General features: G+C 43.9%; 1 protein-coding gene across 1 annotated transcript in view; it reads right to left on the minus strand.

Annotated features, from left to right (window-relative positions):
• Positions 1–213: 213 nt before the first annotated feature.
• The window catches only part of EFHD1 (EF-hand domain family member D1), a 33,670-nt gene continuing 14,131 nt past the window's right edge, over positions 214–19,752 (minus strand). The window contains exons 2-4 of the mRNA XM_075861330.1: positions 18,441–18,588; positions 7,892–8,026; positions 214–1,499 (exon numbers count right to left, since the gene is read on the minus strand). Coding sequence (XP_075717445.1) covers positions 1,368–1,499; positions 7,892–8,026; positions 18,441–18,588 — 415 coding nt within the window. The 3' untranslated portion in view covers positions 214–1,367. The remainder of the gene's footprint in view (positions 1,500–7,891; positions 8,027–18,440; positions 18,589–19,752) is intronic.

Raw genomic sequence — 19,752 nt, forward strand, 5'->3', positions numbered from 1 at the left:
TTAAACTTGAATTCCTAAACTATTATACCCAACTAGAATAGGGTGGGGTCTGTAGGACGTTACACATTGGAGTGTATTGAGGTTTCTCACATGCACACAATTATCTTGACGCCCTTTCCTGGCCAAGAGACTAACATTTCCATAGCCGCCAATCCGTGACTCATATAATGAGCAGAATTACGAATTTAAAGACCCAGCAAATCCACTACAAGATTTATTAGTAAAACATATTTATTATTTTTTTATATTAATATAAAATGTGTTTATAACAGTAGCTAGTAGCGGCGTAGCCGAATTGCAAAGCTTCTTCCAAGAGTGCAACATGATGCACCGGGACCAGAAATAGAACATCCCAGGCAAACACCATGACGCACTATATAATAATTACCAGGCTGCCCGCATCATCGGACGGCTCCTGGATGAAGAAGAGACAGACGTTGCCTGTTCAGTCAACAAAAACACTAAAGCGACACTTCACATTCAGATGGTCTGTAACAACTGATCAGGCTACAAGTCAGCGCACAATATGTGCCCATGTTCCTGTACCGTTTACTGTCATTTCAGCAGCCAGTACTGCAAGGAGATGCTCCCTTTAGGCTTTGAGTGCCAATTTAAAAAAAAAAAAACCCCATAGAGTGTTCTCTGCGTAGATCTTTCCCTTTACACATTGTCTGCAGCAAGTTATTTACAATATTGCCTCATTTTACAAACCGCTTAATAAAGGACTGCGGGAATGTCCTACGTCACCTTCCACAGCCGAGATCAGAATGGATCATTCCAAAACATTGTTAATCCCGATTCCACTAAATATATGAATATTCAATAAGGCCTTACTTTATCATATGTTGTCAAAAGCTGCTAGGATCTTAAATGGAGAATGTTAACAGACGGGATCCCTTTGCAAGGAATGTCACAGATCAGTGGACTGCAGGTCTATAGGGTTTGGCCTATAGGAATCCCCTTGATTTTACTTTCTCTTGCCTTTCTAGCTATGAAGAAATTATTTACATTTGATCCAGAAGTATAACATTTGTAGCATGCATAAACCCTTAAATTACATCAAACCCATTACATACTGTAGAATTAGATACAAAGGAAAAGGCAGTCGTTTTATCACCTATGGCACGTTAGAAATAGGCAAGTTTTGGTATGTACAGAAGCAAATACTGCTAGATTGGCGTCTCGTTGTAGGAGTCAAGAGCCTGGTTTAGCAAACTATTAGGGGGGACAATACTCCCTGCTTTAGCAGGTCTTACATGCACAAGAACAGGACTTGCAGCCATAAAAACCCAATAAACCCTAGGGCTCCATTTTGTTAGGGCGACTGAAGACGGTGACCAGACATTCATATCAGAGGCGGCAAATTCTTAATTAAATGCAGATTTCAGCTCTTTGAAGGCAGCTCTACGGTTTTTCTTTTCTTCCTCCTGTCGCTTCCTTTCATCCTGTTCTGCGCGAATCTCGGACTCAAACTTACTACCTGCAGATAGAGCCTGGACCTGAGAACAGAAGAAATGGGGATACCATTTTAGTGCGTTGTTCAGAAACAGGTCTTCAGTTATTCTCACATTTATCAGTCTCACATAATAAAACATAGGTGGCTGGGTAAAGCTTTATTCAGACGAACATGTGTGTGACATCGGCCGTAAAAAAACGGCAGTTTTTCACCGCCGATTTGCACCCGTGCGGGACTCGTTTTCACGGATCCCACAGACTTAAGTCTATTGACGGATCCATGAAAACGGACGAAAATAGGACATGTCCTATTTTTTCACAGGCCCGTCATACGGTCTGTTAAAACAACTGCAGTGTGAACTGCCCCATAGAAATACATGCAGATGTGGGACGGCCGTTGAAAAAACGACTTACACGTTCGTCTGAATAAGGAATAAGGCTGAATTCTGTTTACAGGAGCCACAATAGTAACACACAGAATTGCCCTTAAAACTATGTCTGCTACACAGCAACAACCATTAAATGCTCACACTGCAGCGCCCAGAGAGTAGTCACTACAGCAGTTCCCCCACAAATGTGCCATACATATTGCTCCTATAATACAACCATACCTCCCAACTTTTGTATTCGGAAAAGAGGGACATTTTAAGCCACGCCCAATATCCGGCATCAACACATCAAATCACGGCCAGATCCGTCTGCAAATAACAAGCGCGCACACATTCTCACTGTGGATCTCTGGACTGTCTGGATATCACAGATATTGTGGGTCCGGTTATGTCGTCTTTATGTTACTTTTCCTAACTTGGGTATAACATTTGCTCATCACGGCAGCATCAGCTGAAGGACAAACTAAAAGGCTGAGAACAATGAAAGTCAAGAGGGAAACCCTGTGGTGCATGACTTTTCAATTGACAGGTAGCAGAGTTACATGATGGGGATTTTTTTTTTCCCAGTTGTGTAACTCTGCTACCAGTCAATGGAAAAATCATCCACCAGAGCCCCCCTGTACATAGCGCCAGACACAGCCCCCCTGTAGATAGCTCCAGACAGCCCCCCTGTAGGTAGCGCCACACACAGCCCCCCTGTAGGTAGCGCCACACACAGCCCCCCTGTAGGTAGCGCCACACACAGCCCCCCTGTAGGTAGCGCCACACACAGCCCCCCTGTAGGTAGCGCAACACACAGCCCCCCTGTAGGTAGCGCAACACACAGCCCCCCTGTAGGTAGCGCAACACACAGCCCCCCTGTAGGTAGCGCAACACACAGCCCCCCTGTAGGTAGCGCAACACACAGCCCCCCTGTAGGTAGCGCAACACACAGCCCCCCTGTAGGTAGCGCAACACACAGCCCCCCTGTAGGTAGCGCAACACACAGCCCCCCTGTCGGTAGCGCAACACACAGCCCCCCTGTAGGTAGCGCAACACACAGCCCCTTAGGCCTTATTCACACGACAGGGTCAGAGTGTCGGCCGATAAAAACGTTTTTGACCCGTTTTGCATCCGTTTTTTTCCCTGTCCGTTTTAAAATCTGATGAATTTCATTTAAATTTGTTGCCACAGCCCCCCTGGTAGGTAATGCCACCCAGCCCCCTGTAGGTAATGCCACCCAGCCCCCGGCAGGTAATGCCACCCAGACCCCGGCAGGTAATGCCACCCAGACCCCGGCAGGTAATGCCACCCAGACCCCGGCAGGTAATGCCACCCAGCCCCCGGCAAGTTGCACCCATCCCCCCCCCTTCCAGGAGAAGTCACTGACTTCACTGTCCATATATGGACAGTGTAGTCACTGACTTCTGGAGAGGAATTCCCGGCCATATATGGACAGTTTGGTCACTCACTTCTTCTGTAGCGGAATTCCCAGCCACAGGGTCGGGGATTCCGCTTCAGAAATGAGTGAAGTCGCGGTGTCCATATATAGACAGTGTAGTCACTCACTTCTCCTGTAGCGGAATCCCCAATCCCCGGCTAGGGATTGGGGATTCAGACTCCTACAGGGAGCAAAAAAAGACCCTCCTCCTCCTCACATGCACTCTGCTTTCACTCACCGTCAGAAGGCGGCAGGAGTCTTGCAGCGGCGTTCTCACTGGTGTCGATGCCAGCCCGGGAGTGGACCAGTCACATGACCGGTGAGGTTAGACGATAGGTCAGGTGACTGGACTGGTGACTGGACTGGTCCACTCCCGAGCTGGCATCGATCCCAGTGAGAACACCGCCGCAAGACTCCTGCCTTCTTCTGATCGCTGCTGCAGTCAGCAGCGATCAGCTGTTTTGGTGCAGCGCCCAGCGGGGCATTTTGAAGACCGGGCGGGACGGCGGTGAGAAACCAGGACTGTCCCGCCAGAATCGGAACGGTTGGGAGGTATGATACAACACATGTATCTCCTCCACAGTCCTGCACTGCCATTTACAGAAACTTACATACAAGCAGCCAGTCAGCACCTACTAAGGATTTTAAACCCGATAAATCAGCCGAATAAAACGCACATAAATTGACCTGCGGTGCGTTTTTTCCCAGCCACAGCATGTCAACTAATGCTGCGGAATTGCTGCGCTTGGGTTTTCCCCATTGAATTCAATGGGGTGCTTAAACCCGCGACAAGTGGTATGTGCTGCTACGTATGCGGCGGAAAAGTTATACTTACCCAGAATTCCCTGCTTTTTCTCCAGTCCAGCCTCCTGGGATGACGTTTCATCCCATGTGACCTCTGCAGCCAATCACAGGCGGCAGCGGTCACATGGCCTGCAATGTCCTCCCAGGAGGCCGGACTACGCACAGAAGAGAGGATGTGGTATGTATTTTTTTTTTTCTGGCCCTGCTTTCCGCCCCAAAAAAGCACCACATTGCGGTGCGTTTTTTTGGGATGGCATTCCCTGCGGTGTTCAGGGCGGATACACTGTGCAGCTTGACGCAGCGTACCCGCCCTGAACACACTGTGTTTTGCTGCCCTAAAGATGGGTTTACATGAGTAGAAATCCAATGTGGATCGAAAATAATACATTTAGATCGCCACTCGTTCACAGGCCCTTTTACACGGGCCGATGCTATACTGAATGGGGAGAACTTATTACTGTTGTTTGCTTGTTTGCCAGCTGATCGCTGCCCTGTTTACAAGGACCAATAATCGGCTGAATGAGCGTTCTCAGGAATAGGCGTTCACAATTATCGGTCCCTGTAAATGGGCATTTAGGAGGCTAGTGACCTGTATCCTGTTGCTAGGTGGATGGTTCCCCCAAGGCTACATGCACACACCAAAACCGCAGAAAATTCGCAAATAAAACCCTCAGCGGATTATGCGTATTTTGGGGCGTTTTTTATGTTTTGATGCGTTTTTTCAGAGCTCTTTCATGGTGCGGGTTTTGGTGCGATTTTTCACAGCACTAGACAGAAACAATGTGCAAGCGGAAACGCAAGATAAGTTGACATGCCGCGGATTCTAAAAAACGCACCGCAGGTCAATTTCCGCCCTGTAAAATACTGCAGCGTGTACATGAGATTTACTGGAATCCCATTGACTATGCTGGTACGGTATTACACTGCAGATTTCCCTATCGCAAATCCGCGTGGAAAAACCACACGTAATATGCATCGTGTGCATTGACCCTTACAAAACAGTGCTGCAGATCCTTCATACAGACTGTAGGTGGAGCTGAAAGATTAACTAGCTATGGGTCAAATCACCAGCGCGAGAGAGTGATCATCATAAATCTGTCTCTTTATGAACGATCGATGAGTATTGATGGGCTAAACATATGCAAATTAGCTCCAGATAATTTATTTCAATAATTAAAAGCGACTTTAAAAAATCACATTAAACATTTTCCTGACCACGCCATTAACTATTCATACATTTTAGCACATACAGAATGCCACTGGAGGGTATATATAGAGTGGCACAGTGACAGGGAGCAGAAATGATCAGTGCCCTGTCACAAACCATGCTAAACACCGTGCAACGGGCCCGAATATGGAAGCAAACGTTCACATTCGTCAGCTGCCATGGAAACCTGTGACTCCTTCACATTTCTGTCTGCCCCATTCCTCTATATACAGATCAGCGCTAATATTGATCTTATGACTTGTTATCTATAAATTGAGGAAAGCAAAAAGAATGCAGATCACGAAAAAAAAAAAATATCAGACCAGACCAGATACATTTTGCCAAGGCAGCACAAACCCATGTAACAATGCATTCATATCCTACCCCAGGTCCACACACTTACTGGTCACCAAGGTGCTTGGTACTGTCCACGTGGCAGTTACGGGATAGAGACAACGCTAGAACTAAAAAACGGTTTATGGTGTAAGATACCTTTCAGCGTATACTCTAATTGGCCACTCTATTAGATACCTGCTCTTTCCCAAATTGGAGCTTCTCTATATGGAAATTAGACATGTGATCCGAAATGCAGCATAAAATTAAGTCAGCAAGTTTTCTGTCATCAGTGCTAGACTAGCCGGGGGCCGGTATTTAAAAAAAAAGCCAACCTTGTAGGGTTTTCTTGTGCGACAGTGTCGAGATTAAATGGAGAATGGCGTGATCGAGGTAAAAGATCCAGCGCAGCGGCAAAGATCTGGCCAGGGTTTCCACTCCTACATGGGAACTATGTGGGCACTGGCACTTTATATGCGGGTAATATCTACAGTGGGCACTGTAGCACTATCTACGGGGGAATTCCAGCACTAACTTCAGGGGCACTGTGGTGTTTTCAGGAGTTAATGCAAGTGAAAAATAAAAATTATGAATTTTATTTAACGGCCATGAAAAACGGATAGCAAACGGTCATTAAAAATGGTCAGGCGGCCAGGAAATGAATGAAAATATGGACACACTTGGATGCAAAACGGCCATTAAAAGCAGTCAGTTGATCCGTTTTGCACTGTCATTTTTTGTAGTCCTGAGAGTATGGCCTAAAAGGGTTATACATAAAATAAGTGGAATGAAACGGACTCCTAAAAAGTGGCAAGGCTGGAAATATTGAATAAAATATATATTGGGGACATTTAGCCTCTGTCCTGTCGGCAGAAAGATCCCACCAATCCTGCTGATGATATAGATATATATAAAAATAATTAAATGGCAACATCAAGAATGTGAACATTATATTGCTATTCCCTATCCATCATCCCACCTCCCTAGTGATGTATTACTGATTTTCTTGGTGGTGGACACCGGATGTAACAATCCACGACAGCTCCATGGTAACAACTCTTTCATTTTCAGCAATAAAGGGCTTGTGAATATCTGTGTAGCCTCACAAACCATCAACATTATATATTATCCATTACTAATAAAGTGCCTTCATACTCCACAGGGGGGGGGGGGGGGGTGAAAGCCAATTAACTTCAGTACGTTTAAGGATAAATTTGCTCGCGGCAGATTTTGTAGCAGAAATTTCTGCGACTGAGTCCGTTCCATTCATCTTAATGGGGTTGTTTCGGTGGCAAGGACATGGATTTTTGCAAGTTCTATTCTGATGAATGGGACAGTTGCAGATCGTTCTGCAAAAAATCTACAGCATATGAATTACTGCAGCAGTTCCGTTGAAAGTAGCAGACATTCCGCTGAGGAAAAACCGCACCATTTCCTGCGTTTTTGACAGTAGAAAATGGTGCGTATTTTGCTGCATTACCCACAATGTTGGGAGATGTTGACGTCTGAAAAATACAGCAATTCTGTCACTTTCCACAGCAAGAATTGACATGCTGCAGTATGGAAAATACGATACGCAGGTCAATTTCTGGACGGAATTTTTACGCAGCGTGTGGATGAGATTTGTTAAACCTCACCCACTTTGCTGCTACTGTGTTCTGCGTATTTTCCGTCAGCAATTCCAGTACGTGTGGACAAGCCCTAAGTCTGGATTCACATGTGATGTATTTTTAGGCCACGGATTTGGCTGCAGTAAATCAGACGCAAAATCTACACGTTTTACATGCAAAAGGGTGAAATCCACAGCGTTCCTCATCCAAATCAACATTTTGCAGCGGATTCACTGTGGCTAAATCAGTGCCGTAAAAACTACGCCCATGTGAATTCCGTTTAAGGGGCCGGTACACCTGGCAGTTGTGCCATTTTTTTCTGTCATGATTATAGCGGGACTGTAGGGCTTTTATTCTGCATAACCTCAGTGATTTTTTGTCACAATTTTGCACTAATTGCAGCAAGAAAAAATACTAACAGAAAAAAACTCCAAACAAATTAACATGGACACCAGTTTTCAAGACAGCAGCTCTGCCGACTGAGCGAACATGCTGCCCTGTACCCTCAGCAAAGTTCTGGCAGATTCCCATGGCAGCGCTTTGATGTCGTTGCTGTAGAAGTGGGCAACACACGTTATTGGCCAAACACAAATAATTGCCTCACAGCAATATACTTCACCCTGTACCAGTCTCCATTTCTATGCCACACTATTCACAAGCAATGATAACTCACCTTGGCCTCAAAGAAGCTCTTGGCCCCCATTACTCCCTCTGTTGAAACATCAATTTCAGAGAGTTTAGCCAGAGACATCAGTCCACTGTCCTCCTCCAGCTCCCCCGCCGCGGCCTTGCGGAAAATCAGTAAAAACTAGGAGAGGAAACAGCAAGAAAATGAACGTGATGTAAGAGCATGTCATATATTTCACTAAAGGTGGTGATAAAGCCTGGGTTCAAGTGAAGTTCCAATCACAATTGGGTATATTGTGCAGTGTAATATATTAGGGCCTGTTCACATCAGCATTGGGCTTCCGCTTGGCTTTCCGCTTATCTGTTTAGTCAGAGGAACAGACAAATGTAAAGTATCTTTCCATTTACCATTGATTTCAATGGTAATTTTTTTGTTTGTTTTAGTTTGCATCAGTTTGGCTACGTTCCGTTAGGTTTCTGTTTTGTTTGTTTTTTTACAAAAACCAGATGGAACCGTTAAAGTCAACGGGTTCTGTCAGGCGCCAATGGTATCCGTCATGCAACAGATACGGTGTTTACATTCATCTCAGTGTTCTCCTCCTAAGACCGTGCAGAGCAACGGAAATACTGAACGCAGATGTGAACGAAGCCTTAGGGCCTGTTCAGATCGCCGTTCATTTCCGTTCCGGGGTTCCGTCGACTACGCTATTGATTCAGTCGGAAAACCGGAAACCAGACGGAATGGTGACGAACGGAAAGCATTAGCGATGTTTCCGTCACCATCGAGATCAATGGTGACTGAAACGGAAGCTGTGCTGTCAGTTTCACTTTCCGTTGCGGGGTTCACCCGACGGAAACCTCGGACGGAACCCCGGAACGGAAATGAACGGTTATGTGAACAGGCCCTTAGTTGTACATAGCTCCGACTAAACATTTTTCAACTCCTCCAGAGCTATATGCATCTATATACTGCAGAGGTGTACCATTAGGTAAAATGTATGGCTGGGTTCACACGACCTATTTTCAGACGTAAACGAGGCGTATTATGCCTCGTTTTACGTCTGAAAATAGGGCTACAATACGTCGGCAAACATCTGCCCATTCATTTGAATGGGTTTGCCGACGTACTGTGCAGACGACCTGTCATTTACGCATCGTCGTTTGACAGCTGTCAAACGACGACTCGTAAAAATACAGCCTCGTCAAAAGAAGTGCAGGACACTTATATACATTATATGCAGGGCACTTATATACATTATATGCAGGACACTTATATACATTATATGCAGGACACTTCTTTCAGACTTAATTTGAACCGTACTTCATTGAACTCAATGAAGCACAGCTCAAAATTTACGGCTGTCAGAGAAGCCTCGCAAAATGAAACGAGGCAGCTGTTTTCTCCTGAAAAGCCGCTCATCGTGTGCACATACCCTAAATGTTAGATATACAATGGAAAGTCATCCATAGCTCGTCGACCGGTCACGATCATATTACAGACAGAAAATGTGGAACATGTTCGTACAGACTAAATACAAGCTCATAGAAACAACAGAGCGGCAATGGAAACCCTGTGCGGTGATCCAGCGCCAAACGTCGGAGTGCGTTAGCCATTTTCCCCAAATAGCAGAAAAGACAGTAAAGTTGGCCATACACTATTCAATATTTCAGCCCACTTTAATCATTGATATTACACAAGTAGAGGTTGTAAAAACTCCTGATTATGCAACCAAGCATCAGACACTAGGTGCGCCAACAATGCCACCTTCACAGCAAAGGTGTGTGAACAATAGGCGTCAGTGTATTCTCAGTGCGGACGACACTACATCTCTATATGCTGCTCAGAATGGATACATTGTTAGCATATTTTCGTAGGAGACATTGTTGCAGATAAACATTGATAAGTTAATGCAAACTTCACAAAGCCAAGTATTATTACCAGAACCACAACAACAAAGCCGTTACGTTGTGTCTCTGTAATGGACATTACGAAGGTCATCAATATAGAATATGAAACACACTGTACACAATCTCCTCCTACAAATCACACCACTCACTACCCAGTTGAGAGACCGCGTTCTAATATAGCCCCTCCTTACCAGGGTAATGCTGGCACAGCGTCTAGGATGACTGGCAGACAGTGTCCGTTACCTACAGGTAATCATACAACTGTGTGTGCCCAGTACTAAGGGTCCATTGTGTCAGTGGAAATTCCCACACTCCTCACCTTGCCTGATCACATACCCAATCTGCATCAGTAAAGAGATACAGCGGAGACACCGGACAGTCACCCATTCTCTAGTCTGTGCAGTGCAGGAGAGAACGTGAAAGCAAATCAGCATTTTTTCCTGTGCACTCATTTTCATACAGAAGATCCAGTATAAGGACATCGTATTTATGTCAAATTACTGGCATTGCCGATGTTCAGGCCAAGTGCTGATGGTATAAAGAGGACCTGTCAGCTTCTAGTAAATAATTGTATTCCCCATGAAATAACACTGCTGGAGCATCATTTCTTAGAACTGTGTGTTGTGCCATTCCGGTTATTCCTCCTAGAAATGTATAAATTAAGAACGAGGTGTTGCCAGTTGGGAATGATAATGTCCAATCAGTGCTGCCCATGAGGCTGTAGGGACACGCCCCTTTGACAAGGAGAATGATAACACTGAGTTGTCAATTCATACATTTGTAGGAGGAATAACAGAGGAATGGTAAAAAATAAAGAGTTCGACTCCAGAATTGTTATTTTATGTGGAATACAAGTATTTACTCAAATAGACAAGTCAGGAGAGGCTAGGGATCCTCTTTAGGAGGTGCTATACTTATAACAGGTACTGCTCAGTAACCAGAGTATCACAACAGCTACCAATCAGTAATATACGAATATTCCCAAGACCTCTGGCTTCCCCTCAGTACAGACACAGACCCGCATTATCAAAAGTGGTATTTTAACCAATGTCGAAGGTAAAACTCGGCTAATTTATTGACATCGGTTACGACTAATTTATAACTGCATGTGCCCCCTTTATCAAATGTGTCACAACATACATCACGGCTATTAACTTCCATACTGGCTAAAATGACTCCACTTTTTCTACGCCGGAGTCTGTGTAGAGTCGAAATCTAACTTTTTCCCTCAATTGCAACTTTTTCAAAAACCGTGTCTAAATCCTGCTCAAGCAGTAAGCAACGCACACTTTTAGAAACCTACATATATGGTGCAAATGGCTCTAAAGTCTGGTGCGAACGGTTATTAAATATGTCGCACAGCGAATAGAACACTATTTGAGTGAAATACACCAAAAAAAAATTAAAATAATTGCAAAGACTGATAAATGTGGACCCCAGTGTTCGCCTACATGCTCACATCCATACGGCAGCCTCTATGAACTTGCTATGCACATAAGTATCAATGCACAGTGAACCCATAGAATTGCCATACGGATGTCCATATGTAAACACTGCGCTCTTATACACAAGGGTCCCAAGTAAAGTAAGTACATTGCAAACTCTTAGTCACACTCAGCCGAGTACTACTTGTTAATGTATACAACTGTTTTACGCCCAGGTATAAGCACATTACTCATGTTTAGATACCTAGATCAAAAGCGTCAGCATGAATATAGCGACATGAAGCTACGATTGTGCCACATGCAAAATTATAAGGCTAAGGATAAACGCTAAAAGTTCATCAGCTTTACCATTACCCACTTTATATACCACAAGTCCTAAACCTGATTGGCTGGACGCGGTGATAAACCCCTAGAACGTCACAGTACACCTCATGTATGGCTGCTTTATAGTTACGCCGAGTTCACATGTCAAGATCAATTTGCGTTTTGTTGTGATTTTGCGAAAATCACGGTAAAAAATATATATACAAATTACCTGCGACGTGTGAACACAGCCTTACTCCAATGGGAAGAGATGTACTCTTTATTAGCAAAAAGAGCAGATTAAGCAGAGCTGAATTGGTCATTTGGCAGAATTGACTTCATATAAACCGACAGATAGCACACAAACAATGAAGCCCCCCAAACAGGAATTCAGCTCTGCTACATCTGTGCTACTTTTTTGTAGTAGCCTTCTGTACACTAGTAACACGCATGATAGATTCATATGTTGCCTGGATCGGACAGCTCTTTTGCGCAGCCCTGATGTTAATCCCTGCAACGAATATTCTATGAAGCCTGACATTTATTAACAGGAAGTTGTAGTCATCCAAACTTCAGTTACATCTAAAGACGTGAACCTTGGCCAAGACTGTGCTCAGCCAGTGGCAGGAAATGAGAGTATTAATAAAACAGCCTGCAGCAATCTCAACCGCACACATCACATGTTGGTAAAAACCAAGTCCGCAGAATTGTCCAACAACGGCTACAGATTCATCGGGAGAGGGTTGTGTCTATAAACGGCGAGTCCTAGAGAATTCATTCCACAATAAAGAAGGAGAAACCTGTGGCTATACAATGTCGTCTACGGCCCGCAGCCTCAAATGAAGGTTGTTCCAACACAGCATCACTGGTTAGCAGATACCACCGGATGTGGACAGGTGACAGGCGAACATACATTGTAATATGAACTCCACCATGTAACCCTAGACTTGCAGAGCCTGACACACAAGTCATCTGCGATCCAACTACAGCTCTTTAGGCTGAGAATTCACGTTGCGGTTATACAATAGTTGTGGCAAAATGTCAGTTTTATAGCGATTTCTGGCAAAAACCTCTTTTGAATCGCAACATGAATTCTCAGCCTTAGGGTTTGTTCCCATGCAGCAGATTTGTTGCAGGAATTTCTGTGATTGTCCGGTTCATCTAAACAGGTCTTAGAGAAATCCATGCACCTGCTACAGAAACAACCCATCCAGATGTAGGCAATAGATTTTTCAGTCGCAGACATTTCTGCAATGAATTGTTAACATGTGAATACACCCTTATATCAGGGTCCTCATTCTAGTATGCCGCCTCTTTATACACAGAAACATCAGCAAACTAGAAGCCAAGATGTCAGTGAAAGACCAGCTCCTGCAAGAAGTCAGGACTCGATATCTTAATACAATTAGTGATTGTTATATAGTGTTTTTGGACTTTGCAAAGGCATTTGACACTGTCCCCCATAGACGCCTAATGGGTAAATTAAGGACTATAGGTTTAGAAAGTAGAGTTTGTAATTGGATTGAGAATTGGCTCAAGGACCAGAGAGTTGTGGTCAATGATTTGTACTCTGAATGGTCCCCGGTAATAAGTGGTGTACCCCAGGGTTCAGTGCTGGGGCCACTATTATTAAATGTATTTATTAATGATATAGAGGATGGGATTAATAGCACGGTTTCTATTTTTGCAGATGACACCAAGCTATGTAATATAGTTCAGTCTATGGAAGATGTTCATAAATTGCAAGCTAATTTGGACCCACTGAGTGTTTTGGCATCCACTTGGCAAATTAAGTTTAATGTAGATAAATGTAAAGTTATGCACCTGGGTACGAACAACCTGCATGCATCATATGTCCTAGTGGGGGCTACACTGGCGGAGTCACTTGTTGAGAAGGATCTGGGTGTTCTTGTAAATCATAAACTAAATAACAGCATGCAGTGTCAATCAGTTGCTTCAAAGGCCAGCAGGATATTGTCGTGTATTAAAAGAGGCATGGACTCGCGGGACAGGGATGTAATAATGCCACTTTACAAAGCATTAGTGAGGCCTCATCTAGAATATGCGGTTCAGTTCTGGGCTCCAGTTCATAGAAAGGATGCCCTGGAGTTGGAAAAAATACAAAGAAGAGCAACGAAGCTAATAAGGGGCATGGAGAATCTAAGTTATGAGGAAAGATTAAACCTATTTAGCCTTGAAAAAAGACGACTAAGGGGGGACATGATTAACTTATATAAATATATTAATGGCGCATACAAAAAATATGGTGAAATCCTGTTCCTTGTAAAACCCCCTCAAAAAACAAGGGGGCACTCCCTCTGTCTGGAGAAAAAAAGGTTCAAGCTGCAGAGGCGACAAGCCTTCTTTACTGTGAGAACTGTGAATCTATGGAATAGTCACCGCAGGAGCCGTCACAGCAGGGACAGTATATGGCTTTAAAAAAGGCTTAGATAATTTCCTAGAACGAAGAAAACATCAGCTCCTATGTCAATGTGTAGAAATTTTCCCATCCCTTGGTTGAACTTGATGGACATGTGTCTTTTTTCAACCGTACTAACTATGTAACCTTGCAGAGCCATTATTAAGAAATGTATAGGTAATCTCATTGGTATGAATTCTGGAGGGATGAAATATATTCCTCAGCATCGTAAGAAGTATTTTTAGCGCAGGAGGAGTGTAGCATTTGGACAGTACATAGGCCTATGTGATGTCCAAAACACAACACTGCTCCCATACGTGGGGAATTGTGAAGATTATCTGCCTATTTATTCATCATAATGATATAAACAGAATAGCACTCTCTGCCAAACTCTGTCAGGATATACACTATGTATATATGATAGATTCTTTAGAAATGTGCCGCTGCCTGCCTCGCCCTCTTCTCACATGCGTAAGACGGGTTTCAAAGAGAGTAAATTCTTTCACAAGCATCAATGACGTCTTATTGGCATTATAGTGACCTCTGGTACACTCCATGTCACAGAAAAAGCAAAATCAATGCTTCATTCAAAAGTCCCACCCAAACTACTCCTTATATCTCAGCTTGAGGGAGTAAGGACAAATTGGGTTAAATCCTAACACATAAATTTAGGCCATCGTTGTCCAAAAGAGAAACATTTTTGGCTGATTGCCAAAACTGTATTAGGCCCTGTTCACATCAGCGTTGCCCTTCCGTTAAGGGGTTCCGTCTGAGGTTTCCGTCGGGTTAACTCCTCAACGGAATGAAAAACTGAAACCTTAGCTTCCGTTTGCATCACCATTGATCTCAATGGTGACGGAAACTTTGCTAATGGTTTTTAATAGAGCAGTCGGCTGCGCTATTGATTCCGTCAAAACAACTGAACCCGTTCACAACTGTGACAAACGGAAACCATTAGCAGAGTTTCCATCACCATTGAGATCAATGGTGATGCAAACGGAAGCTAAGGTTTCCATTTGCCTTTCCGTTGAGGGGCTAACCCGATGGAAACCTCCGACGGGACCACTCAATGGAAGGGCAACGCTGATGTGAACAGGCCCTTGTATAGATAAAATTTTAAAAAAACACTCACTCTTCATTTTTAGGTACTGCTTATGGAGGGGATAGTAGTGGGTGAAATAATATTTGCAGTTAAAAGTTCAACCCTGCACAGACAAACAAACCCTCTTTGATTTGTATAATATATACTGTAGCCGGCCCCGATCCCCAAACCAGCTTTGTCATACAAACGACATACTTTGGTAATCTAAGTTCAGTAGAACCATGCGATATCTGGCTCTTGTGGCTTTATACAGACATAAAAATGCAGTCGTATCAGGCTGGGTTCACATGAGCATGTTACGTCCGTATTGGACGGAACGTATTTCGGCCGGAAGTCCCAGACTGAACACACTGCAGGGAGTCGGGCTCCTAGCATCATAGTTATGTACGACGCTAGGAGTCCCTGCCTCGCTGCCGGGTAACTGTCCCGTACTGAAAACGATTACAGTAGATTATGTCGTACATAAGTATGATGCTAGGAGCCCGCCTCCCTGCAGTGTGTTCGGTCCAGGTCTTCCGGCCAAAATACATTCTGTCCATTATGGACGTAACGTGCTCGTGTGAATCCAGCCTAATGGAACAAAGAGTCAAGTGATATATTCTAGTACACACATGGAAATCCGTACAAGTATAGAAAAGTGTGTACGGATATAGCGGAGGCGACTAGTAAACATTTGTTTTCTTTCGGAACATGACATGCAAAGAAAAAAAAATGGCAACGAATAGTAGGACGGCTGCAGGTTCGGGTCTTGTGGCCAGAAAATTTTGGCGCAGCACTCTTAGGCCACTTTCACACTGGTGTATTTTGCATTTGTAAGCCAAAGCCAGGAGGAAAAAAAAAGTATAATGTGAAGATTTGCAGCTCTTCTGTGTTTCAGACCTACTCCTGGTTTTGGTTTATAAATGCTAAGGCCTCATGCACACGACCGTATTTTTTCCCACCCGTAAATACTGGCGTAAATATGGGTCCGGTGTCACCCGTATTCCACCCGCATTTACGGGCACGTTTTTGGCGGCAAAATAGCACTGCACTAATCGGCAGCCCCTTCTCTCTATCAGTGCAGGATAGAGAGAAGGGACAGCCCTTTCTGTAATAAAAGTTAAAGAAATTCATACTTACCCGGCCGTTGCCTTGGTGACGCGTCCCTCTCTTCACATCCAGCCCGACATCCCGGGATGACGCGGCAGTCCATGTGACCGCTGCAGCCTGTGATTGACCTGTGATTGGCTGCAGCGGTCACATGGGCTGAAACGTCATCCAGGGACGGCCAGGACGTCGCGCCGGATGTCGAGAGGGACGCGTCACCAAGGCAACGGCCGGGAGACCGGACTGGAGGAAGCAGGAAGTTCTCGGTAAGTATGAACGTCTTTTATTTTTTACAGGTTGCTCTTTATTCTGATCGGTAGTCACTGTCCAGGGTGCTGAAAGAGTTACTGCCGATCAGTTAACTCTCTCAGCACCCTGGACAGTGACTATTTACTGACGTCGCTTAGCAACGCTGCCGTAATGACGGGTGCACACATGTAGCCACCCGTCATTACGAGAGCTCCATAGACTTCTATGGACTGTCCGTGCCGTTATTACGGCCTGAAATAGGACATGTTTTTTAACAGCACGGGCACCTTCCCGTAAGAAAACGGGAAGGTACCCGTGGCCAATAGAAGTCTATGAGCCCGTTATTACGGGTCGTAATTACGACCCGTAATAACGGGAGTTTTTACGGTCGTGTGCATGAGGCCTAATAAGTCTGTGTAAATAACCTTAGGCTGGAAGCTCAGTGTATCAAGCTGTACACTGTTCTGGGAATGGGAAATAACGCCAGATTATCCTACAGCACATGTCCGGAACTAGAAACAGTATATACAGGGTGTATGCATAGGGAGTGGGGAGGAGAATGGGTTTGCTGCGATAAGTTTTTTACAATACTGCCTAAACCACACTCCCTGCTCGTTCCCGGCCAAAAGATTATGAAATAGATGGTCTGTCTATCCACGTATAAAACAGTTCTATTTTGAAAGACCTTTTCTTATTTAAATCTGACCTAACAAACCATAGCAGAGTTCTGCAAGAATATGGAATTACCTGAATGCAAACGTCTACAATTTTTATCCTGTTCTAGCAACATCATCGCTCATCTTAGAAGAGTTAATATCTAAATACTATCCGGGAACTACTAAAAGAAGAGCACATCCATAACATCACTGGAGTCTACTACAGGCCTGGTCACCAGTGAGTGGATTAATAGCACCTGCACCTAAAGGTAGTGACTAAAATAGCAGCAGAAATATAAATAAACCATACCCCAGTACATGAAACGTTCCATACTAAATCCGAGCAAAATAGATACAACATATGCATGGTGGTTGGTGACACCGATTATTAATACTCTAATGGCCGATCAACCGCTATCAATCAACCATTGATGCTTCAAGTGCAGATCTTTGGAAATATTTTCTGACCCAAGATTTTAATTCTCACACTTGCAAGGACATATTTAACATGTCATGACTTAAAACGATTGCCGCAACTAGGACTAGAGCTTTGATCTTGGTATCCTAATAAAGCCCTTAACTTGCAGGTAAAACCAGGATCAAAGCTCTAGGAGAAATATTCGTAGCACAGGTAGAAAACTTTTACTTCCTGTTCTGTGTGTGTGAGGGAGGAAGGAGGAGCTGCAAATGAGAGCAGGAAGAAAGGAGAGTCTGATACGGTCATCTTTCCCCCGTACAGTCTACAAGTGGCGGAGATCCATGAACTTTCTTACATTACTCTGTACTTATGTGATGATTACAACTAAGTCTCCCAGTTTTACACAATCAATGAATTTGATCACCACTTTAATGGAACATGCACAAGGCTGCGTCTCAGATCTGTGTTAGGCTATACTCTACCTCTGCGTGCCGTTCATTTTATACGTAGGTATATGGAGGATTTTTTTTCTAAAAGATTACCGTACGTATGTATTGTGAAAAACTGGCATGCTCAAGTGCATGCAATATTATGGAACGATTCTTCTCTAGAAGTATTGCTTCTAGGGGAGAATATGGGCTGCATGCAGGCACCATAAAGCAGCATTTGGGGCTCTTTGCACATGGCTTTGTGGCTGACATGTTGAGAATATTGTGTAGAAAACCCTATGGGGGAATTTATCAATGGCTATGCAGGCCATATTTATACAATAATTTGCGACTTTTTGCATTGGTCATTATTTTTTTAAGTGGGCGGGGCTTAGTGTAAGAAACGGGTGTAATATATAGCGGAAATCCATGCTAGTTCATAGCTCCATAGAATTCCCTTTCTGGCGACCAGACAGCCAGAGATGTGAACAGTTCCTGAACAGTTATAGGAATCTAAACTTTCCTCTACATTTTGGCTTTTTACTAATGTGTTAACTTGTATTAAGTCACTAAACACATACTTCTCGGAAGTTCAGCTTTCCATCAATATCTTCATCCACTTCTTTTATCATGTTCTTTAAACCAAGATGAGTCTGTGGGGCACCCAACTTCTCCATCATGAGCTTCAGCTCCATCATGTCTATGAAATTGTCCCGTCCAGTGTCATACCTAGAGAGAGGAATGGAAAAAAACATAACCAAAATGTCCTAGTATCTCAGAGCTGATCTTCAACGAGGCGGTGCCGTCTTACGTAAATAAAGCTAAACCATTGTATAATGCACGGCTTCTCAAACTTTTTCTACTAAGGTCTCACCAGCCAGAACATGGAGATATCTGGGTCTCACCATTGGATGAAGTCCATGCCAAAATTTTAAATATTGCAGAATCCATTAGATTTTTCTGCTGAATTCAGTAGAACATGATTAGAATAAAGAGAAAGGACTGGGCGGCTTATCATCGCTTTACTTAAAACTGCCTCCCCAGCTCACCAACAACTGGGGGGCGCCTCACAGTTTGAGAAACACTACACTGGTGTAAAGAGGTTTTCCCATAATCATTATTTATCACCATTCCACAGGATAGGTGATACATTTTTTTCTTCTTTAAATCGGTGGGGTTCTGACCGCTGGGACCACCACCGATCACGAGAATGGGCTTCCCTTTCTAGGAATGGAGCAGTAGTAAGTGTGCTCGGCCACCACTCCATTCATTTTTATGGGGCTGCCAAAGATAGCTCTCCTCAGAAATCCGAGCGAGCGTTGTACGGGCTCGATAAAAAAATGTCTGAGAGTCCGTACACCGCTCGCTCGGCTATCTGAGGAAAGCTGATCACAAACAAAGCAACACAGCAGCTCATCCGAGCACTTCTGCAGCTTCGTTTTAGCGATCGGTTGGGGTCTCAGATCCCCACTGACAAAAACTTCTGACATGTCACTATGACTTGTCAAAAGAGTTTAGTTACATTTTAAATTCCTTTCAAAATCTCTTGATTGCAATCCGTGAATTGATCCATTCTTGTTTACATCCAGTCTAGAAATCCAATTCGTACTTATTCCTACTTTCACAAAACTAAAGTTTGTTACAATGTATCAGGAGTAGGCTCCTGACGAAGCCGGTCTTAGGCGAAACGCGCGTCGAGGCGTTATTTTGTGCCACATCTCTGGACGTTTCCCTCTCTCCTCTACCATGACTCTGGTTATGTTTTCTTATAATTCCTGTTTATTTAGCCTTGCTGTTGTTGCATTGCTGTACCCTGGCTTTGCTAATACATTTACCATCAGAGATCATTTACTTCATGTACCTATAGTCATTTATTGTACCACCTAGCTATCG

Source organism: Rhinoderma darwinii, chromosome 4, assembly GCF_050947455.1.
Source record: "Rhinoderma darwinii isolate aRhiDar2 chromosome 4, aRhiDar2.hap1, whole genome shotgun sequence".
Classification (NCBI taxonomy): domain Eukaryota; kingdom Metazoa; phylum Chordata; class Amphibia; order Anura; family Rhinodermatidae; genus Rhinoderma; species Rhinoderma darwinii.